Raw genomic sequence first — 21,698 nt, forward strand, 5'->3', positions numbered from 1 at the left:
TAAACCTTCCCCCCCCCAGCCTTCCAGCATCCATTAAATCTTCTCAGGCCACCCAAAGATCTCCCTTAACAACCCACCCATCATCTACTGAAACATCCTCATAAACCACAAAGACAACATTCACACTTCAGCTAATCCATCTCCTCAGTGGCAAGCAGAGAGTAGAGTGAAGCCCTTTGAGTCAGGACTTTGCTGGCTTAATGAAGGAAAAACGTGGTGTTTCTATTCCTGCCAGCAAGTGATGTTGGTAAGCAAAATGGATTAAAACAGCAGTGATGCTCACCACCTCAGTTTTGCTGTTGTTCTATACAGGTATATTGTAACTCTGAAGTCTATTTTAACAACACTGTTTCTCTCTAGGAATTAACCCCCTTAGAAATAAGTCCCCCACAAAAGCACATTTCATCTTCAGTGGTGCCAGAACCACCTGCTCCCACAGAGAAGTCAGAACACACCTGAATCCAAGATCTTTAGAATGCCAGCACATCCCTGAGCTGTTTCTGCAATGGTTATTAAACACCAAAACGATATTTTCCCAACAGGTCACACCAGCACTACGCAACCCGCAGCCTTCACGCAGGCCACACAGTAAATCCATCCACCTCACAGCTTCCTTCTAGGGGGTTCATGTTGCTGAACGTAAGCCAGGAGTGTTGCAGCTTGAATCAGTTGTCTCAACGGCAGCAGCAATCCTCTCCCAACCAATGTTTTCGCAAGGTCCTTCAAGGCCCTCCTGTCCCGCGCGCCAATGTGACGCCTAGCGAACGTGCTAGCTCTGAGAAAGAAATGGGTTTAGTCGCTCACGGCCAGAGCATTCAGCCTGAGTAGACAGTAACTCCAGTGCTTCCTGAGAAGCGTTCTTGATGTGATGGGGAAGAGCTTTTTGTGCATCAAAACTATAGTCAAACCGTGGGCCTTTGAGATGCCTTGCCCACATGGATTCCACATACGGACAGGAACGTATGACCAGATTCTTCTGAGAAGAGACGCAGCTGTTGAAGCCCAACGTTCACACCCCACACCTTGCTTCCTGTTGCAAGAAAAAAGCGTAACCTGTATTGAAGAGCAAGAATTTCAGGAGTAACTTTCTGATCAGAACAGATGGAATGCAGGACACAGCACACGTCGATAACAAGTCTTGAAGAACCGCAGCTACTGTAAGGCAAATACCCCCTTCTTATTCCCCCTGAATATCCACACAACTTCAATTTTGGGGGTTTGCAAGCACTTACGTCAGTAAAAGAAAGTTGATGAGGGTTGCCTAAAAAGAATGGATGCCACTCTGCCACTCACAGTTTACGTTCAGCCCACAAGTCTAAACAGAAAATTGTACTTTTTCCCATTCTTGCTGTAGGAACATCTGCCAGACAGGCCATGAAAGAATAAGGGTGGGCAGAGAAAGCCCCAACCCACTCAGAAAGATCTTTCTTGGCTTGAGTACTCAAGAGTCACTTATTGAGACCTTGGTTATTCATTCAGCAAACACCATGAAGAGAGTCTTGAAATACATTTGAACAACTGTTTCCAGTCACAATAAAAAGTCAGTCTCACAGCATTCAACATACAAGATTTTACTTTACTCTGAGAGGGATGTGGTTTAGGGAACAGGGTGAGTGAAGCCAGAGACCACCTACACCAGAAACTTTGGGTAATGCCAGAGAGTAGCCTTGTTTTGCTAAGTTTCATCTGTATTTAGGTTAGTAATATGTTTCTATAAATGCTGGCGCATCAGGAAAGAAGTTTTCACCAAAGATAGCAGAGAACATACATCCTATGTTTCTAACAGATGTTTCTTAGTTTTATCAGCCACGTGACCATCACTTCATGTTGATGGATGACAGTAAAGTCACTCCAACAATGAAGACATGCCTCAGAAATCAGACTGACTGGAGAGTCGTAGATACAACAGCACGTGCGACAAGTGACACTGTTTACGCGGGATCTTGCCTGTGCTTTGTACGACCTGAAGCCCCCACCTGAACTGCGAGCATCTTGTTTCAGAATGGTTTAGGACAGCAAGAGATCTGGCACCACCTTGCTCTGCCATAAGCTGCTGCTTCCCACCTGTAAGGGTTAATCCATTAACCCTTCAGCTTAGACTCATACTGTCTTTGCAGGGATTGTACTGAGGAAGCAGATGGCTTACTTCACTCCACCACCACATACAGCTCTGTGACTTCTCGTGTCAGCCATATGAATAAGGCTATGACCACGCTATCATACCCAGGCTTTTACAAGCATGCTGTTACTACCAAATATTTAATAACTTTTAAAGATTTCGGTGCTGGAATGCTTGTCCTGACATTTCATTTTGCAGATACACCAAATATAGCACATCTGGAACTGATCGAGCCTTCTGGTGTGGCATAGATTTGCTGTTCCTGTCTCACAGCCATGTTGGAGTGCTGAGAACACGACAGCACAACAGACATGAAGCTCAGTGCTTAGGTTCACGTCCACAGGCAGCACGAGATCACTCATGTAGTGGCTAATCTCATCTTCAGTCATGGTGTTCTGTGACGGCAGTTTACCACAGTAGCAAAATATCTTCCCACATGTTAAACTGTTTATTGTAACTGGGCACACATGCTCATCCCTCAGTGCAGGAAGTTGGCATTTGGTTTTATATAAAATAGTTGTGAAACCAAAGCTGCTGCCTAAAAGCAAAATAATCAATGAATCTGCCATTGCATAATAATGTGGGACTGTTGCAGGTAGAACGGTTTTTCATTGGCACAAAACAAAATAAACACTTTTCTGTCAAAGCTTCCACAATATGACCATTAGCACAACCAACAAAACCGACGGAAAAGACAGTGGAAACCATCACAGAATCTTTTGTGACAATAAAGAGAATTTTCCATTACTTCATCTGTCATTTGCTCACCAAAGGACTATGCAAGAGAAAGCTTGGTTGGAAATTCAAAGTTTAACAAAAGTCTTCTCTCGCAACCTAGTGAGTTAAAAAAAACAAGCGGAAACACAAAAGCTTTAATTGGATCAATAAATGTCACATAAGATCACAGTTTTGCTGCAGCATTTTCCCTGAAACTGGCTCATGCAACTAGTAAAGTCCCACAATGTAAGGGACTTCTGAAACAATGAGAGGAGATGCCCGTGTCCTTCCAAGAATTTTGACTACACAATAAAGCGACATTCTTCTTGCAGCTATTACTGCCATATTTACCCACAAAAGAAGGAACAGATCAAACCACTTAAAGGAAATTAGATAGTCCAATATAGCAGAGAAGGTTTTTGTTCTCTTGGCAAGAACAGATAATATCTTTCCTGAACAGAAAACCTTTTCCACTAGACTCCCTATGCTCCTTCTCTCTGTGAAGCAATCAGTCATAAATAAACAGGTAGGCAGCATCCAGTAACTCAAATGTAGAGACATGAGTACAGGTGAACCATCTATCTGTTGTTCTGAACATAAATCTACCCAAGATGGACCACTGAAAGAGCATGCTCATTAGATTCAAGACTCAAACTCACCTGGGTCCATATTGTTGCTATTACCAGAACCACACACAGACCCTCCCTGAGTTTTGTCATGATCCTTGAGCCATATGGGTAAGTAGAACATGCATCAGAGCAGTAATGAAAAATACGAATGAGTCATTCAGAATGGACCTCTGGCTCTTCCTGATCCTGCAGCAACTACTGAAATTGGTACTGTAGCTTATCGAAAACAACCTGTTTTGGGAAATCCCCATTTTGGGAAAACATCCAAGAACGCTGGATCCGAGGATTAGATTTGGCTTTGGCTAACGGTTTCCAAACAGATTTCTGCTGACACAGTCATCTAGCAAACTGTGCAGACCAGAGAAGTTAAAGTTTTATGATATAGTACAGTCCTCAGCAAATCAGAGTTCCTACATAAGCTGATGTAAAGGGTTTCATCAGCAGAATTGACTGCTGTACTGTTGTCAGGATCATGACGGCCCTAACCAAGTATAAGAAAACATTTGCTCTGATAACCTATAGTCCCAAAACATTTAGATGCAGGTCAGTCCCCAAGAATCCCATTTCACTGTCCTTTCCTTAAACTTTCAGCTCACTACAGGAGCTCCCTAACCTTGAATGGAGGCAACCATAATCCTGTGAAGGAGTTTTGCTTGAACTGTTTGTAGATAAACACACACTGAATCAGAACTATGCACAAGGCCTTCTGGAGAATCTAAGAACCCAGATCATGGTGTTTGAAAACTAAGTATACTTCAAACACATCTTCAAGAGTTACAAACAAATGCCAATAAAACACACAATATACATACACTCCAGTTATGTGATGCAGGGATGTATGCTAATGCTGGAGCAGTGCCAGAGTTAATTTATGAGTCTAATCATCATCTGGAGTCTCTGCTGAAGAAAACGCTGTTCCTGAATCTAAAATTCCCAGTAAATTCTGTGCTCTAAATTTGGAGCACCAAACTGAGAGTCACTGTCAGTGTCTTCTCATAAATGACAAGATGACTTCCTAGGAACCACTGGGGGCAAAGACAAATGTCTCAAGTGTATAAATGTTTTAGTTAGATCTTAGTAAGTTATTAACTGTGGAGTTGATGCTCATCTCTGAAGTGAATCTCTTCAGTTACCTGGTGACGTTAGGTCTGATACTGCAGATCCCAACCACTACATTTGTACTTCCCATGTACTAAACACACAGGAATGGGAAAGGAAGAGATTTCAAGACTAAGACACAAATTACTGCACATATTCGAGGAAAAGAATCGCTGAAGAAAAGGAAGCAGAAACAAAGAACAACACAGCAAGGGGTAAGGATACCTCTCCACCTTTCAACGCTTCTTTCTTCAATTAGGAAAGATGCGATTGGATCTCTTTCTCATCCAGTCCTGGTAGAACACCTTACAATGACTTCCACAGCACCACAGGGCATTTCTACGCTAGCATTGCAGTTGGGATCAGGAGTGTGCTTCTGCAGAAACTCCCCACTGTCCCCACTAACTGCACTCCAGCAGGCATCACAGAGATGTCTCATGGAATAAGAACTGGACAAAACCAAACATGAAAATGCTTTTCAGAAGTGCACCCACTGCACACCAGATGTAAACAATTAAATCCCTGGCACACCAGATTAGAGTTTGTGTGAAGCTAATCCTTCTGAAACACATACCATCAAGCCTTCTCCAACAACTGTTCTCTAAAAAGCTGCTTTAACTCATCTGCACTACTTTGCTAAAGTAAACACTGCCACAATCCAACATCTAGAATGGGTGCTTACAAAAATGTTTTGAAGAGGAAACAGGAAGGTGGAAGAGCAAAGAGATCAGAGTAGCTTGGTTTCAAACAATTTTTACTGATAGGAGCAAGCACATGTTGCTTCAAGCTCAGCTTCTGCTTGCCAAACTCTTCCCAGATGCCAAGTAAATGGCTCAAGGAATGCAAAGAGGCAGCCAGGCTAGGTCCAGCTAGACTCTTAACCTGAACGCCAAGATGATTAACTTCCCAGAAAAGCCATTCCCTAAGAAAACTGAAATAGGCAGCAGATACCTGCAAACATCTACATTATAGTTGTCTCCTGTCAGGGGACGCTAATGATCATGGTTGTCAGTGGAATTGGGATTATTTCACTGGGCAGACACAGCTTTTATTTTGAGAATTCCTCCACAGAAGCTACTAAAATAAAAGGGCTAAGTCAACAATCAGTAGGTGAACATACTAATTTTACACAAGTTTAACTTCCCTGAAGGAGAAATAACAGGCATATTTCCTTACCTGAAGGTCAGGCAAGTAAGATTTGCTTGAGTGATAGGAGAAAGGGAAGTGGAAAACCCCAAACTATTCTTGAATTAAAGAGAGATAAAACAGTAAATTTGATTGAAACACTGCTAAATATGTAATGTATTAAACCCCTACCCCGAAGAAAGGGATCTTTTGAAGCTTTTCTTCCTGCTTCATCTACACGATTTTTCTGAAAAAAAAATCTAACAGATTTGGAAAGACTGCTCAGAACCGTTTGGGTAACAAGTCAGAATTGCCTGTTGATGTCATTCCCTCCCCCCTTTTCTTTTTAATAAATTGTATTGAAGACATATGAATACTGCTATTTCCTTTTCACTGCAAAGGAGGCGTGCTGAATGCCAACCCTGTACGTTAGGTGATTTGAGTATCAGAAGTGTAAAGTCAGCCTGAAACTATGATCTATCTTTTGAATACATGCTCCTATCTTTCCTAGTGAAAAAGAGGAACAGGCAGATTAGATGCATCAGTGTTAAAGATTTCCAGTATCTTCATGAGCACTGTGTTATCTTCTCTTAAGGAATCTATTGTGGGACCTTTGCAGAAATCAACCCATGTTAAAAAGTGTCACAGCAAACACTTTTTGCCAACTCAGCAAGCAGCAGTAATTGTGTGCCTTACTTTTCTTAGTTCCCATGAAGACTAATGTAGCTGTTAAACACTGAAAAAAGTTTTGTAAAACTGCCTAAATATGCACAGTTATAACTGTGCTCCTTCCTAATCTGCTACAGCTAATTTGAAACCAGGGACTATTTTTGAGCACATTTCTTTCCAGAGGACACTACCTTGGACTTGCCTACACTGAGTTTGGTTTTCCATCATTCTGTCTCCATCCACTCTGTTCCTCTAGTCTTGACTAACTTTAAAAACTCTGTCATCAAGTTCTTGCACGGCAGCTCTCTTCTGCAGCAGTACAGATCCGCAGAAGATCAGTCCACAACTTCGTGCTTTGCAAAATTACATAATTCTCTCTGAATCACCTCACTATGATAATTAACTAAACAGCTTTTAAAATAAAAACTACATAGAACACCCCCCAGTTTTACTAACTCAGTCATGTAAGACTGCAATCCTTCATGACAAATGCTATAGGCATATAATGGTTATGAGCTGCTGCAGTACAGGATGAACTCAATTTACCTTACAGTACAGCAATTTCAAACACAGCACCATTAAGTGCAATGATACACTTAAATATGCTGGCACAGGACCAGTAGGGCTTTCATTACTTTTAAAAATGTACTACTACCCCCTCATCAGAAAAGGGTGTCTGCTTTTGGCAATTCCCCTTTGCCACATGTTCCCCAACAAATGTCATGGTCCACAGGTCCCAGTCTGTGGGTCTCATGATGCCTAAGATCAGCACAGGTTAACACCATTCTCCCATCACTGAGCTTTTTTGAGGCTCAGTAGTGAGAGTTCATAAAGATCTATTTAATCCCATTCCAGCTCCAATCTCAGCACAATTTTCTAAACAATTCTGTTAATTTTGCAGAAAGTTCTCCAATTTCTCAGCCTAAGATTTCTTTCACACAGGATTACATCTTTTCCTCTGCACCTTTTCTAAAGCAATTCTAGACTTGATGCTGAACTGAAAATTCTGGAGCTCCCTGCTAAACCAAACAGCAGGTGGAATACGAGCAGCTGAAGCACATGTCATTTCACACTGAAGTACCTTAGACCTGACCAGCAGGATGGCACAGGTGGCTGAAGTGAAATTCAAGTCCACTCCTGGGACTCTTTGGAGTGACTATCAAAGAAGCCATCTAGCACAGTAGTCACAGTGAGTTTTAGAGTACGGATATCTGTATTCATAAGACACACAGACTCTCTTCACACAAACTAGATGCAGATACAAAATCACATGGAGTTTGAAGACGCAACAGGGAGAAGCAGTAAGTTCTCTCTTCATCACCCTGAGCATTTTGATTTGTAAGCCTGTGCTTTTATGCTGGTTATCCAAGAACACATTGAACCACCATATCAAAGCTGAATAACCACCAACGGGATGAGCTGTCCATCTGTAACAAGATCAGTGCACAGCTAAGTATGTTCTTGAGAAGATTACAAATCTTTCTACTAGATTCTGACCACCTTGCCTATACCTCAGCTTCTTGCAGTGGTCAATGGAAAAACCCAAAACCCCATTTGGGCAACCTTATATTCTGCTTTTGTGGGATCTTTTTGTGAATTGTGATTATTTTGCCCTCCCTCTTTGACTACCCAAACTCAATGCTGGTCCCACTGGAAATATCTGGCTTCATGCATATTTTTCAATGCAAATGTTCTACTTGGATGTTCCAGGAAAAAAAAAAAGTTTTTTTTGCAAAGCAAAATGATTAAGAAGATACAAATAACAAAATATCTCTCCCAGGAAACAAAAGTCCTTGCAACTACTCAGCAGTTTCTACTGAAATCCCACCAGTCTTCTTATTTCTTGATAAATGGGAGCAGCTAGTTCTTTGGCTTTCTCTGCTCCATCCTCTAAAACCTTTATCAGATGGGATTTGTCTTCCTGGAGTTTCTTGATTTCATTCCTGATAGGTGCAAATTTTTGAATAACTGACTCTGCTACCACCATTTTGTAGTGAGCAGTGTCGAGCCCAGCAGACTGGTGCAGCACTTCTTTGATGCTAAGCCCCGTTACTGCAGCATGAATGGACACCAGATTGGAGACACCAGGGCGACTGGCTGGGTCGTAGGTCACCTCGGAGGTAAAGTCAGTCACAGCTTTGCGGAATTTCAGCACTATTTCATCAGGGCTGTCTGCTATGTTAACAGTAGCTAACTTCTGTGGGTCTGACTTGGACATCTTCACTGTTGGATCTCTGAGGGATTTTATTTTCTTTGTTGTACCTTAAAATAAAAAAAGAGAATAATTGTGAATACAGATAGACAGTGGTTTCTTATGACAATTGCTAAGAACACTTTGCAGCAGCATGACAAAGCTCTCTGTTTATCCTTGCTTAAAAATGAGTTGTGAGTACGGTCCTATTTAGTCCTTCTGTCCCTCCCCATCCTTCTAACCCACCCTTCTTCTCCCATAAACTAGATGAAAGCTTGCTCCATTTCTCCCCTCCTCACTATGCAGACACTTCTTCCGAGACATTTCCTAATATCTTCTGTGACTACACAGTAATTTTCCCTGAAAGCTCTCTCCTCCTTGTATTCCTGGCACTGGGGACAAGTTACCTAGAGAGCATGGACTGCACATTACTGCAAGGTTCAGTGACAGTGGAGAAACAGGTTAAATCCACTGGTAAAAAAGAATCCCAGAACAGTTAATCTCCTTACTTTAGGAAACTCTTCCACCCAAAATCTCTTGGTAGTTCTCCTAAATATCAATAAAGACAGTTATTAAAAGCTCCCTAACTGAGCACTAACCAGCTCTGTTAGAGGGAAAGTGCAGTCCAGATAAGAGAGGTGTGGATATTGTACAAACTACTAACATATATGTGTGTGTACATGAAACAGAATAGTACCATTAGGGGAATATTGCAAAATACTGTCTTTAACAGCATCAATCCAAACTGTTTCAATCTTTCATCAAGAAACATCATTCATGGAGTACACAAAGTATCACTGATCTAGAAAGTACTCACACCAGTTGTTTTTAGACACCGAGTAACAGCCAACTAAATTACCCGCATACTCCTCACAGATGGCCTATGTACTCAGCGAAAGAATAGGTGTTCTTGTAAGGTGCAAGTCAGACTGCCTCAGAAAGTTCTCTGTTCTGAATCACCTTTTGGAAGAGTCCATCTCTTTTCTGTAAATTTGAAGGAGTCCAGGTAATGTAACTGCCTACAGCTAGTGAGTCTGAATAGGTCCCTAACTCCTCCATTCATCTAGGATATTTCATTGGCTTGCATATACTTGTGAAGTTATGAAGGTATGCTTTTCATGAGGAAAGTGAAAAGTTCTTTTTTGTTTTCAAATTGAGCTTTTTATTTCCTGGGAAACAGTCTCACCTGCATCATAGGCTACACTCAGCTCCTTATTATAGTGCTTAGTATTTAATTGTTCATTAGAAACCACAGAGCTTGCAATACCTTGTATTCTCTAAGCTCCACTCTGGGTCTAACACCATTTTTGTCACTGAGGCTTGAAAATTGAGAAAGGTTTATTACTGCCTGTCTTTTCTAAGGTGAGAGCTCCTTGCCCTTTTGGGGGCGAAGGTCTCTGCTGTGCATTCCTCTACATTACTTACAACAAAGATGCAATGCTTCTTCCCTGCCCAATTCTTCACGTTTCTTAACAAACATGCCATTTGCGCCATCTGACTCCTCCTCACCCCCCCGGCCTATGACCTATAGCTCAAAAATGGCTGAGAAGATTTTCCTTATAAGTCTCCCCGAGTCTAAGACCAAAAATGGAAAGTCTAAGCTCTGTAAGAGACCCTTACTGAAATATGCAAATATGTATTAAACACACTTAAAAGATTTTTGAGCACTGTACCAATAAAGCTACAAGCTGTTTAGCATGCTTAATGTAAACATCTACCACTCAGACACTTAAGAATTCTGCTTGCTAGAGGTCTGTTGTCTTGTTGCTAACATGTCTCCTGAACTACCAGTGTGGAGCAGAGACCCTACTCTTAAAGGTCCAATACTTGAAGAGCAAGGCTGACTGGCAGCAGCAGAGTGCATCTGGCCCCCTGGACTAGAATACCAGACGTCACATACATTCCTCTACTGGGGATTTGTAAAGCCTTATGTCTTTCTTGGGAGTTCAATTTCACAGCCTCTAGTCTCTTGTTGTCAGTTTTCAATTTTCCACTCCCTTAGCACCAGTTTGCTCCCTTTTCTTGGTCCCTGAAACTATTTCCACAATATTTAAATCCATCCTAAACCCTGAAGTGCATTTAAGGGGGAAGAAAAAAAAAAAACAAACCAACACCAGCTCACTTAAAATGGCTTTGGGCACAGGAAAGAATTCTCCATATTTCTTGTTGAAATGTTGTGCTATATCTTGGGCTAGTTCCAGGTGCAGGACTTGATCTTCTCCAACGGGAACATGTGTCGACCTTTTAATAAAAGACAGATACAGGAAACTCAGCAAAACTCTCTTGTTCTGTTGAAATGTTACTCAAGACTGTCACAGCTTCTGCCATGACTGAGGACCAGATTGAGCCAAACACTCAGTCCCAGCTAGAAATAGGTGCTGTGGGAACAACACCCCAGGCTGACTGTATCCCAGGATAAGCCTGCTTTTTGGGCTGAACCGAAGCACATCTCCAAGGGAAAAAATGTCCCTTCGCAAAAACATGCATGGTAAAGATACTAATAAGAGCAAATCATTAAACTCAGCTTAAAGAAAGGTTTTTGTGGTATCTCCTGCTGTCTCTTCAGCGATCAAAGAGCACGTGTTACAGTGTGCAAACAAAGTAAGAAAGATCTACAAGGCATAAAGCGCAAGCACCTTGCCTCATCAAGTCTCAGGAAAACATAACTGTTGTTGAGAAGTTAGTACTGTGGATTTATCAAGGGAAAGAAAGAAATGAGCAGCTCTTCCTCATGGGTCACCATTGTGTAAATATCATGTGGGCCAGTGTCTCTATTGCCACAAGTGTTATCATTCATAGATTAGAACTATTAGGATCAAAGGATCATTTGATCTGCTGTATTGAACTCAGTAGCTTGAATGCAGTTCTGGAGGGAAACAGAGTCTTCATCAGAGGACATGAGGAGGTGAAGAATCCATTACTTCCCCTGGTGATTCTTTCCCACAGTTAATCATACTCACTAAAAATGTATGAGTCTTTTAGATGAAGCAGACTTGAAGTCTTGCCAGCTTTTGATTACTCTCCCTTCCCCCAGCAGATTTTTTTTCTAAGGCTTGTGGGGTATTCAGCTCTGAATCCTGGATATGTTCCAGTGTAAGGAAGTTCACTATGCATCTTTTAAGTTCCCAGAAAATTTCAGTTCAACACGGTACTCCTTCCTTCCGATTCTGAATTACTGGGCTGACATCCAGGAATCAATCTGTCCACCTTTATTCCCCAACAAACAGTCAGCAAGGCAACCTAAAAACAGTTACAGTAGCCAATAGGAAATCACAGTGGCCTACAACTAACAGAAAGAAAATCAGTTACCATAATCAATATACTTTAAGCAGGTCAAAAGAAATGTTTCCATATGCCAAAATGGTTCCATATTCACAAAGTTTGCCACTAAACAGAAAACATATTGTCTTTATAAATGCCTCTGCATGATTCTTCGCCTTTTCCCTTGCCGTTTCTTTAATATTTTTGTCCGAGTGCTATTTTTATTCCTTTCTGTCATATATTTACCTTCTGTCCATTTTCCTGTCTCTTTGATCCTTGGTTCATCTGAATTAGTACTGTTTCTCCCCCTCCTCTAGCTCTTAATTCTTCTTCATGACTGCTGCTCCCTTCCTGTGTTTCCATTTCTCCCTGATTCTTGTTCCCTATATTATGTTTTTAGATTAAAACATTTCTTATTAAAAATATTATGTCAAATTTCTTCAAAGAGATATTGTTTCTCTTTCACTTCCTTGTTTTGCGCTCTGTCTGGACACAGCCTGCTGTTAATACACATGGTAGCAAACAAACCACAGGCTTCACTAAGGAATGATGAATCACATGATCTTGTTAAAGATGGAAGAGACGTACATGCTTGAGCTCAATCAAGGCAACGTTATTTCTGATAAAGTTGTCTAAATTTCACCCTTAAATACTGCTTCCCAATCAAACGTGACTCACTGCTTAGAAGATTATTTTAGTGTTCAAATTAATTTTGACTTTTGCTTGCTTCCCATTATTTTCAGTTAAAATTCAAGTGAATTAGAAATATAATCTACTGGTCTGCTAACATTACTGTTTTCCCCTACTACTGATCACTTAGGATTAAATTTCCCGAGACACATTTTTCTGGTTTAACAACTGGCTAATCTTGGTTACTCTGTCCTCCTAAAGTCCCTGTCCTCATAGTTCTGTATTGCTTCTCTGTCCCCACAAATATTCACAACTTTACTTCAAAACAATTGCACAAAGTACATACGCTCAGAACATAAAAACAGTTAATACATAGTGCATTGCCTCTAACATTTACTTACCGAGACAGTTTAAAACATATGAAATACAATCAGTCATGACAATGCACTACAAGTTCTATCAGCCAGGCTACAAACTTAGCCATGCTGAGTCACCAGTCCCTCGTAAGGATGTATTTCTATTGCGCCACACAGTACGCCCACAGAGAAAAATCGAACCAGCCCAGGTACCACAAGGTGCAGTAAATTACTCACTTTTTTCATCAGTATCAACAGAATCCCACACTAGTAAGGGTATACTATATACAGCCAGTTTAAGAAGGTCTACAGTACAAAGCATAAAATAAAGTATAACCACTTAAATGTAATATACATATTACATGTGTGTGAACATGTAATATGTATAATATGTATAATTAAACATATGTGTGTATATATATTATATATAAAAATAATATGTATAATTAAACATCAGTGCATTATAATTCCCTAAGAATTATCCTGAAGTGACTGGCTTTTTCTCTTTACAGCCCTGCCAGTTGCTTTCAAACCAGGCTAGACTTCAGCCAGTCACTTGAGAGGTAAAAAGCTGTCATCCATTTCCAATCTTCTGATCTAATCACACCCAGCTCCCCCACTTAATAAGTTAGCATGTTGACCTGACGAACATTCATTCTAATGCAGCTGAACAGACATTGCCCATGGGCTCACATTCTGCCTCTTACTTGTACAGCAAAATATCTGCTGCTTGAAGCACAGGGTAAGTCAACAGACCAACAGTTCCTTCATTATTCTGGCTGGCACGCTTCATCTGTTTGCAAGAGAAAAACAGAGAGGAATCACACTTTTAGATAATGGTATCAAAGTCTGTGATTTTAATTACTTAGAATTCTGACTAGTTTGAGTAACTTACTGTGTAACTCTAGAGAAAAGTGTGCCATGTAAAACCTGCTCCTTGTGAATACACACATCCCATTTTATGTCTTCTATTTATGAATTTCCCTACACTGTTCTGATATTGTAGTGGGGAGAAAACATAGGCTTGTGTTTTCTTTCTGTTTGTAATCTTACTAACGAAAATGAATACAATCCATCAGGCTGGGTTATGACACTTACTATTGATAACCCCTACTTTTGAAATAGCATTTTCAGCAATAGATTTTTGAAGCACTTTATAACAAAGATATAAAAAGGCATTAATACCTGTGTTTCGCAGAAAAGAGATCAAGACATAGTGATCACATGCAGTCACTAGGAGAGTCAGTGACAGCTAGGAGAACACAGAATACAGAGGCAGAGTCCAGCATTCTCTCCATTAGTTCACACTGCTCGCCAAAATCCACCCACTGTCCTGGAGTCCTTTACTGCTCTAGGATATGGATCATTTAAATCAAGATAGCCAAGTTACAGATACTAATTCTATTCTAGCAGTGGCATATCTACTTTTTGCTTTTTATCATAGTTGAATACACTAAAGTCCTTAAAATCTTGATTATTTCATTAAGACTGTTCAAGTATCTTTAGATTTTTCTCACCCTCTCGTACAGATCCTTGTCTTCTATCTACATCTCTAAGTGCCTAGGGTTCAGGGGACCTAATCTGCAAAGCCTAGCACCTGTAACACCTATCTGTAGATTTGGAAAGTCAATCCAGTCAAAGTTGGATTTAAGAGCTTAACTTTAGAACCTCAGGTTTGAAAAGGTTGGCTTTAATCTATGCCATGCATTAACACTGGTTGCTGTATTTAAGTTTTACTGTTTTTATTTAATTAAGAAGAAAAACAGGAAAAAAGAAAACATCTGGAGGTATTTAAGACTGCTCTGAACTCTGCAAGCCAAACTGCTCTTAAGATTTTTTTTTTCCCTTTTTTGATACTTCTCTCTCCTGCCTTTTGCTTTTTCTGCTTACTAAATGCCAAAATAAAATACAACAAAATGAAATGCAAGAACTCGGTTAATGCAGTCATGCTGATGCAGTACCAAGATGAAAAAGATGAACATTTGAAACTTGTAAAGGCAAACATTTAAGGTGCATTAACTTTATCACTCAGCACATTTTTAATATTTATTATTTCTATACTCCTCTTCCAACATATGCTTCTTTTACACCCTCTTCCATAAAATTTACAGAACAGCCACTCTTCATAGTGGAAAAAAAAAAAAGCTGTTTATGGAACTCCTTAATCAGCAAGGCTCAAGGTTTCCACTACAATATCTTGTAGTCTGTTTGCATTATTAAATAAGCATTGAAATAACTCCAAGCATTCTAGCAAAAACAGTTTAACAACACCAAACAAACATCCTATTTAGTACAGTTTTTAGCAGAAACTTGCAGAAATGTTAACCTATAGCTTCCAACAGGAAAATGTTCACTGATAGCAGCAGACCTGGAAAGACATATTTTCCTCCTTCCACCACAGGACTAGAGAATTACTTAAACCTAAAGTAAGGATAACCAAGATATGGTTGGTACCTCACAGATAACAAGTATTTCAAGGACCACAGTTCTGCTGAATTCCCATATATTTCCTTTCAATTTACAGAACTGTCCATACCTTCCACTGGGGCAACCGTAGCAGACGTGGCACATTAGTTAAGCACCCAAGAATCCAGGCAAGTTCTGCATGCTTAGGAACCTGGAAGTATGAAGTCAGAATATATTTTAATCTTCTGCATTTATATATATATCTTCTCAAAATCAATACCAGTAAGAAATATTAGAGATCAGAAAACCATTTATTTTTGTCTATTATTATTTCAGTAAGGTCAAAGTGACAAGTTAATGAAAAGTTTTGGACACCGCATAGATTGAATGTGCTGTGTTCAAGCAGCACAGCAAGGTTCTTGATCCTATTCACTCATATTCTAAAGAAAGAAAATGTTTTAGCAATAACAGAGTTGAACTTACATGTAAACTAACTAACTGCCGGGCACTGCGCCACAGCCTCCCCACACCTTGAGATAATACATTAATAGTTACAAAACCTCTTTGCCTTTCTCAGCTCCAGTAGGTTACCCAAGCTTCATTTCTTCTGCATCAGGGCCCTGAACGCACTAATTGCCTTTAATTGTCCTGATAAGCCTCACATGAGCCCTCTACCCACACCCTCTGCCCATGGCCCCAGGAGTCCCATTTAAGCTCAGGCCAGGCTCTCCCACTCCTACCTTGAGCTATGTTACACTGCAGCATGGCTAGCAGTACAATCATAGAATGATTTGGGTTAGAAGGGACCTTAAAGATCATCTAGATCCACCCCCCTGCCATAGGCAGGGACACCTTCCACTAGCCCAGGCTGCTCAAAGCCCCATCCAACCTGGCCTTGAACCCTTCCAGGGAGGGGCAGCCACAGCCTCTCTGGGCAACCTGTTACAGTGTCTCACCACCCTCACAGGAAAGAATTTCTTCTTTGTATCTAATCTAAATCTACCTTCTTTCAGTTTAAAACTGTTACCCCTCATCACTACACTCCCTGATAAAGAGTCCCTCCCCATCTTTCCTGTCATCCTTCTGTAAGTACTGGGAGGATGCTGTAAGGTCTCCCCAGAGCTTTCTCTTCTCTGGGCTGAACACCCCCAACTCTCTCAGCCTGTCCTCATTATGGAGGTGCTCCAGCCCTCCAGTCATCTTCACGGCCTCCTTTGGACCCACTTGAGCAGGTCTACATCCTTCCTATACTAGGAGCCCCAGAGCTGCATAATAACTGCAAGTCCTTCACAGAAGCCTGATTTAAGAGTCAGGGAATGAGAAGAGCTGGTCTCCTCCATGAAGCTGTGGCTCCAGATAGGTAACAGTTACCTCCCTGACCAGGACAATGTCCTGCAGTTTTTAGTCAGGGCAGGGGTGGTGATGGTGACAGTCTGGTGATCATCAGACATAGCAAGGTAATTAGTCACACCTGAGGTTAATGCAGTGAGAAAATCAGGACAGCAGGGACAGGGCTGAGCACAGGTACACTGTGATGTAGCTCAGATGCAGACTGGGGGCTCCAGCTTAAGTGGAGCTCCAGGAGCACTGGGCAGAAGGTGCATGGGTGGATGGTCTGGGTGAGGCTTGTCAGGGCCTTGGGTGCACCAACAGGTCTTAATGAGCCTGACCTGTCTGCAAAACAGGGACAACAGCTAAGGTTGTGTGTCAAACTTTACAGTACAGGCTGAATTGTCAATTAATTTGTCCCTCAGTACTGCAATCCTATCAAAACTAATACTGATCTGAAAGTGAAACACAAGGATGAGGCCCCCCCACCCTTTGCAACAAGGGTGGTTTGGAACAAATTAGAGAGAAAGAAGACTCCATTTAAGCTCATACCACAAAATCTTCATTTAACATTTTGGGGGGGCTGCGGTTATAGTGGAATTTTAGTATTTTCAGAAGGACATTAGACAGAGTGATTGCCCCCCTCCTGCTAAGAGAAAGGCTTTCTAAAGGCAGACACAAAAAACGTGCTGTTTGATGAATCCACGTTTAGTGTCTTGTCAAATACCCTTTAATTTTTGCATTTCCAACACTCATTTTAGGATCAGTAAAACAGGCAAGCATTGCTGATGCACAGGCTGCTCTTTAATTTCCAGTCATTCTGGTTTGTTGCTACTTAGCTATATATAAGACAATAATAATAAAAAAAAAATAGACGTGATCTATGTTCTGCTCATTTGCTTGCATACTGATTCACTCTTTTCAATATTGGCACATTTGGATGTTTAAGAGCATGCTAACCGTCTCAAAGATGTTCAAAGCTTCATGCTTGCAACACAATACAACAAGCCAGATGGAAAGCAGTAAAAAGTGTTTGTTAACAAGTAAGAATTAATAGCATTGTTAACGGAAATTCCTTTGTTGTCACATTTTAAATGTAGTCATTTCCTAGCTAGCAGTCATTAGACTATTTTGGTTGTCAGTGTTGTATAGAGTTATCTGACCTCAAGACAATGGCTAAGTGATTAGAGATATGAAACATTCCAGGCTGATTCTCTTTCTCTTCTTTGTACCTTTCCCATAGTTTGGTGGTTTTTTTTTTTCTTTTAATTTCCTCATGCTTATTTGACCTGCAATCTTCTACGCACAAGACGAAGTACAGTAAGATGCCCCAAATGTACCTTCTGCGAGATACAAAGAGTAAACTGAGCTTTATAGAAAACACTAAGCACAAGAACCTAATTTCATTTAGAAGGAATCACCATCTGGTTCAAAGTGGTTTCTCATTCCTTTCTTCTAGTCACGGATAGAGAGGAGATGGTGCTCTGTTGCACTTGTGTTGACAAGGACTCCCTTTAAAAGCTATGCAGTCACTGATCCAGCTCTGTCAGACGTTGCGTCCACAGCCAAGACTGCACGTGTGTTTCACTGCATCAGAGGCTTTGACATTACATCAGTTACCAAAACACCAAGTGATCTAAAGAGCATTTGTTGAGTTGAATCTGCAGTTCTGGGTCCCAGCAAGTTATAATCACTTCTAATTCTCAAACACACAGTCCTTTCCTAAGTAAGGCTAGAGTGCTTAATACTGTGAAGAAAGGGCCTGATAAAAGGGGGAGAAAATATAAGAAAGTGCATGGAAGGGTATAGATTTCAGCTGGAAAAAATTTCAGTACTGGAGCCTAATGAGTTAACATTCATCACCCAAACTGCAGTAACTGACTGTATGTTGGTCTGTGAATCAGGAGGTACTCAGCTTAAACCACAAATCATTTGTCAGACTAAATCATGGTTTAAGCTACTGTGTTTTACTTGGCAAGAGGGGCAGGTAATTGCTGCATTTGGTCGGTCACTGTGCAAATGTGGTTACTCATTAAGCTACAGTACTCCATCACTTGGATTGGATAACTCTGAATATGAAGAAACTGGAAGAAGTGAAGATGTATATGATATCAGTAAAATAAAGGCTCAGCCTACTCTTCCTTTCTGGCACTGAGCAATACCCATGGATCACAATTCTCTCAGACAATCTCAGTCAGCCTCCTGCCCTGAGTCCATTTAAAATTCAGAGCAAATATCTTCACTAAACAGCCAAAACATAAGAACATAAGAAATAGTACCTTACTGGATCACAAGAGAGGTAGCTATAGCCTAGCACTCTGTTTCCAAGAGTAGCAACAAGAGATGGCATTTAGGGCAAGCACTTAAGTCTGTCACTTCCTACAGTATCTTCCCCTCACACTTCTCCAGCATCCATAACTGTTGTACTAAGGAATATTGGAAGATCTTATCCCTGGCCCAGTCTGATTAGTATCCATGTTCCCCATGAATGTCTCTAATCCCTTTCTGAACCTGCTGATATTGCCCACTTCACAACCTCAGGCAGCAACAAACTCCAGAGGTTCAAATGTGATGTGTAAAGAAGTACTTTCATTTATCCACTGAACTCTTTGTTTACTAGTTTGGAACGTGTGTCGGCTTTGTGTGCGGTGGGGCTTCTGGTAGCGGGGCAGGGGGCTACAGAGGTGGCCCCTGTGAGAAGCTTCTCAAAGCTCCCCCAGCTCCAAGTTGGACCTGCCTCTGGCCAAGGCCCAGCCAATTACTGATGGTGGCTGCGCTCTGTGATAATGTATTTAAGAAAGGAAACCTGAGAGGAGGAGGAGTTGTGAGGGCAATACTTCTGCAAACACTGAGGTCAGTGGAAGAAAGAAGGAGGAAGGGGAGGAGGTGTGCTGGAGCAGAGACCCCCCTGCAGCCTTTGGTGAAGGGCCGGCTCATCAGTGGAACAGATGATGACCTGCAGCCCGTGGGGGACCCCACATCAGAGCAAGTGGCTGTGCTGAAGAAGGCCAGGACTCTGAGAGCAACTCACGCTGGGGCAGTCTGTTGCTGGGAGGACTGCAGCCTGCTGGAGGGAGCCACGCTGGAGCAGTTAATGAAGAGCTACAGCCCATGGGAAGGACTCACGTCAGAGAAAGTTCATGGAAGACTGAGGAAATGATCATTTCCACCAATACAATTTTTAAATAAGAATCGATATAGAACCTTGTCAAAGGCTTTTCAAAAAATTCAAATCCATTATGTTCCTGGGATGCTGTTTATCCACATACTTATTGACACCCTCATTGAGTCTGGCAGTTTAATGAAACAGGATTTCCCTTTAAAGAAACCACAGAATCACAGAATCATCTCGGTTGGAAAAGACCTTGAAGATCATCCAGTCCAACCATTCCTCCCTGCTGAGGAGAAAGGAGCAGCACAAACAATGGGTGATGAACTGATTGCAACCTCCATCCCCTGCGCTGCTGGGAGGGAGGAGGTAGAGAAATCAGGAGCAAAGCTGAGCCTGGAAAGAAGGGAGGGGTGGGAGGAAGGTGTTTTTAAGACGTGATTGTACCTCTCACCATCCTATTCTGTTTGATAGGTAAATGAAGTGGTGGTGGTTGTGGTGTTCAAATTAAAATGATGTTCTTTTTCTTCCCCAATCGTGTCTGTCTTTTGCCCATGACCACAACTGGTGAGTCATCCCTCCTTGCCCTTGTCCTGATTCCCAAGCCTTTTGTTTTATTTTCTCCTCCCCAAACTTGAGGGGCAAGGAGTGAGGGAGCGGCTACTTGTTGCCCTCTGGGCTTAAGCCACGACAGAATGCCACTTGTTTCTTGTATTGCACAATTTGGTGAACAATTCCACATTCAGTTTATCCAGTGCTTTTCTGATTCTGTAAACTTTGATTGCATCTACATGTCAGCCTTCTCCTCTTCAAATTGAAGCATCCCAGACTTGTAAATTTTTCATTTTAAGGCAGCTACTCTATCCCCTGTAGCATTAATTCCCCTTCTTTGTATCACCTTTAATTCACTTCACTACTTCCTTCTTGAGATGCAGACACCAAAGCTCTACCCAATACTCAATATATGGGCACACTAAGGTTTTGTAGTGACAAAACATCATCTCTGTCTTGTTCTCAATTCTCTTCCTGGTGATATGGCAATAATGACAAATTGTTGGCTTTTTTGAAAATTACTTGTGCTGAGCCAATGATTTCAGACAACTGTGTATGCTGACTTCAAAACTTTTTTCCTGTGCTGTGACTCAGATCAATACTGTGTAAAGAAGGTTTAGATTACTTTTACCTAGATGCTTTACTTTGCATTTAAAGTTCTACTACCATTAATTTGCCTACCCACTCTATTTTAAGAGTCCTTTTGGAGTTCCTTTCCTTGGCATATCATTTGACTACCCAGAAGAACTTAGCATTGCCCACAAACTTCTGTTCACTACCTTTTCAGATCATGAATGAAGATGTTGACCAGAACTGCTCCCAGCATGAATCCCTGAAGGACATGAATACTGACTATGCCATTCAAAACAAGTGATTGCTATACCCTATCTGGCTTTCAGCTCCAGCCAGTTGCTATAGTAATGATCATTTCCACCAATACAATTTTTAAATAAGAATCAATATAGAACCTTGTCAAAGGCTTTTCAAAAAATTCAAATCCATTATGTTCCTGGGATGCTGTTTATCCACATACTTACTGACACCCTCACTGAGTCTGGCAGTTTAACGAAACAGGATTTCCCTTTAAAGAAACCACAGAATCACAGAATCATCTCGGTTGGAAAAGACCTTGAAGATCATCCAGTCCAACCATTAACCTCACACTGACCATTCCCAACTCCACCAGATCCCTCAGCGCTGGGTCAACCCGACTCTTAAACCCCTCCAGGGATGGGGACTCCCCCCCTGCCCTGGGCAGCCCATTCCAACGCCCAACAATCCCTTCTGGAAAGAAATACTTCCTAAGAGCCAGTCTGACCCTGCCCTGGCGCAGCTTGAGGCCATTCCCTCTTGTCCTATCGCTTGTTCCTTGGCTCAAGAGACTCATCCCCCCTCTCTGCACCCTCCTTTCAGGGAGTTGTAGAGGGCCATGAGGTCTCCCCTCAGCCTCCTCTTCTCCAGACTAAACCCCCCCAGTTCCCTCAGCCGCTCCCCATCAGACCTGTGC

General features: G+C 41.5%; 1 protein-coding gene across 3 annotated transcripts in view; it reads right to left on the bottom strand.

Annotated features, from left to right (window-relative positions):
• Positions 1-1,555: 1,555 nt before the first annotated feature.
• Positions 1,556-21,698, bottom strand: part of WARS2 (tryptophanyl tRNA synthetase 2, mitochondrial) — a 51,461-nt gene continuing 31,318 nt past the window's right edge. For 2 of the 3 annotated variants that reach the window (XM_074809469.1, XM_074809476.1), the window contains 4 exons: positions 15,332-15,412; positions 13,503-13,588; positions 10,671-10,789; positions 1,556-8,619 (listed from right to left, as the gene is read on the bottom strand). In XM_074809469.1, coding sequence (XP_074665570.1) covers positions 8,171-8,619; positions 10,671-10,789; positions 13,503-13,588; positions 15,332-15,412 — 735 coding nt within the window. In that variant the 3' untranslated portion in view covers positions 1,556-8,170. The remainder of the gene's footprint in view (positions 8,620-10,670; positions 10,790-13,502; positions 13,589-15,331; positions 15,413-21,698) is intronic. The other variant, XM_074809484.1, reaches the window with a different exon arrangement.

Source organism: Strix aluco, chromosome 2, assembly GCF_031877795.1.
Source record: "Strix aluco isolate bStrAlu1 chromosome 2, bStrAlu1.hap1, whole genome shotgun sequence".
In the NCBI taxonomy this organism is placed as follows: domain Eukaryota; kingdom Metazoa; phylum Chordata; class Aves; order Strigiformes; family Strigidae; genus Strix; species Strix aluco.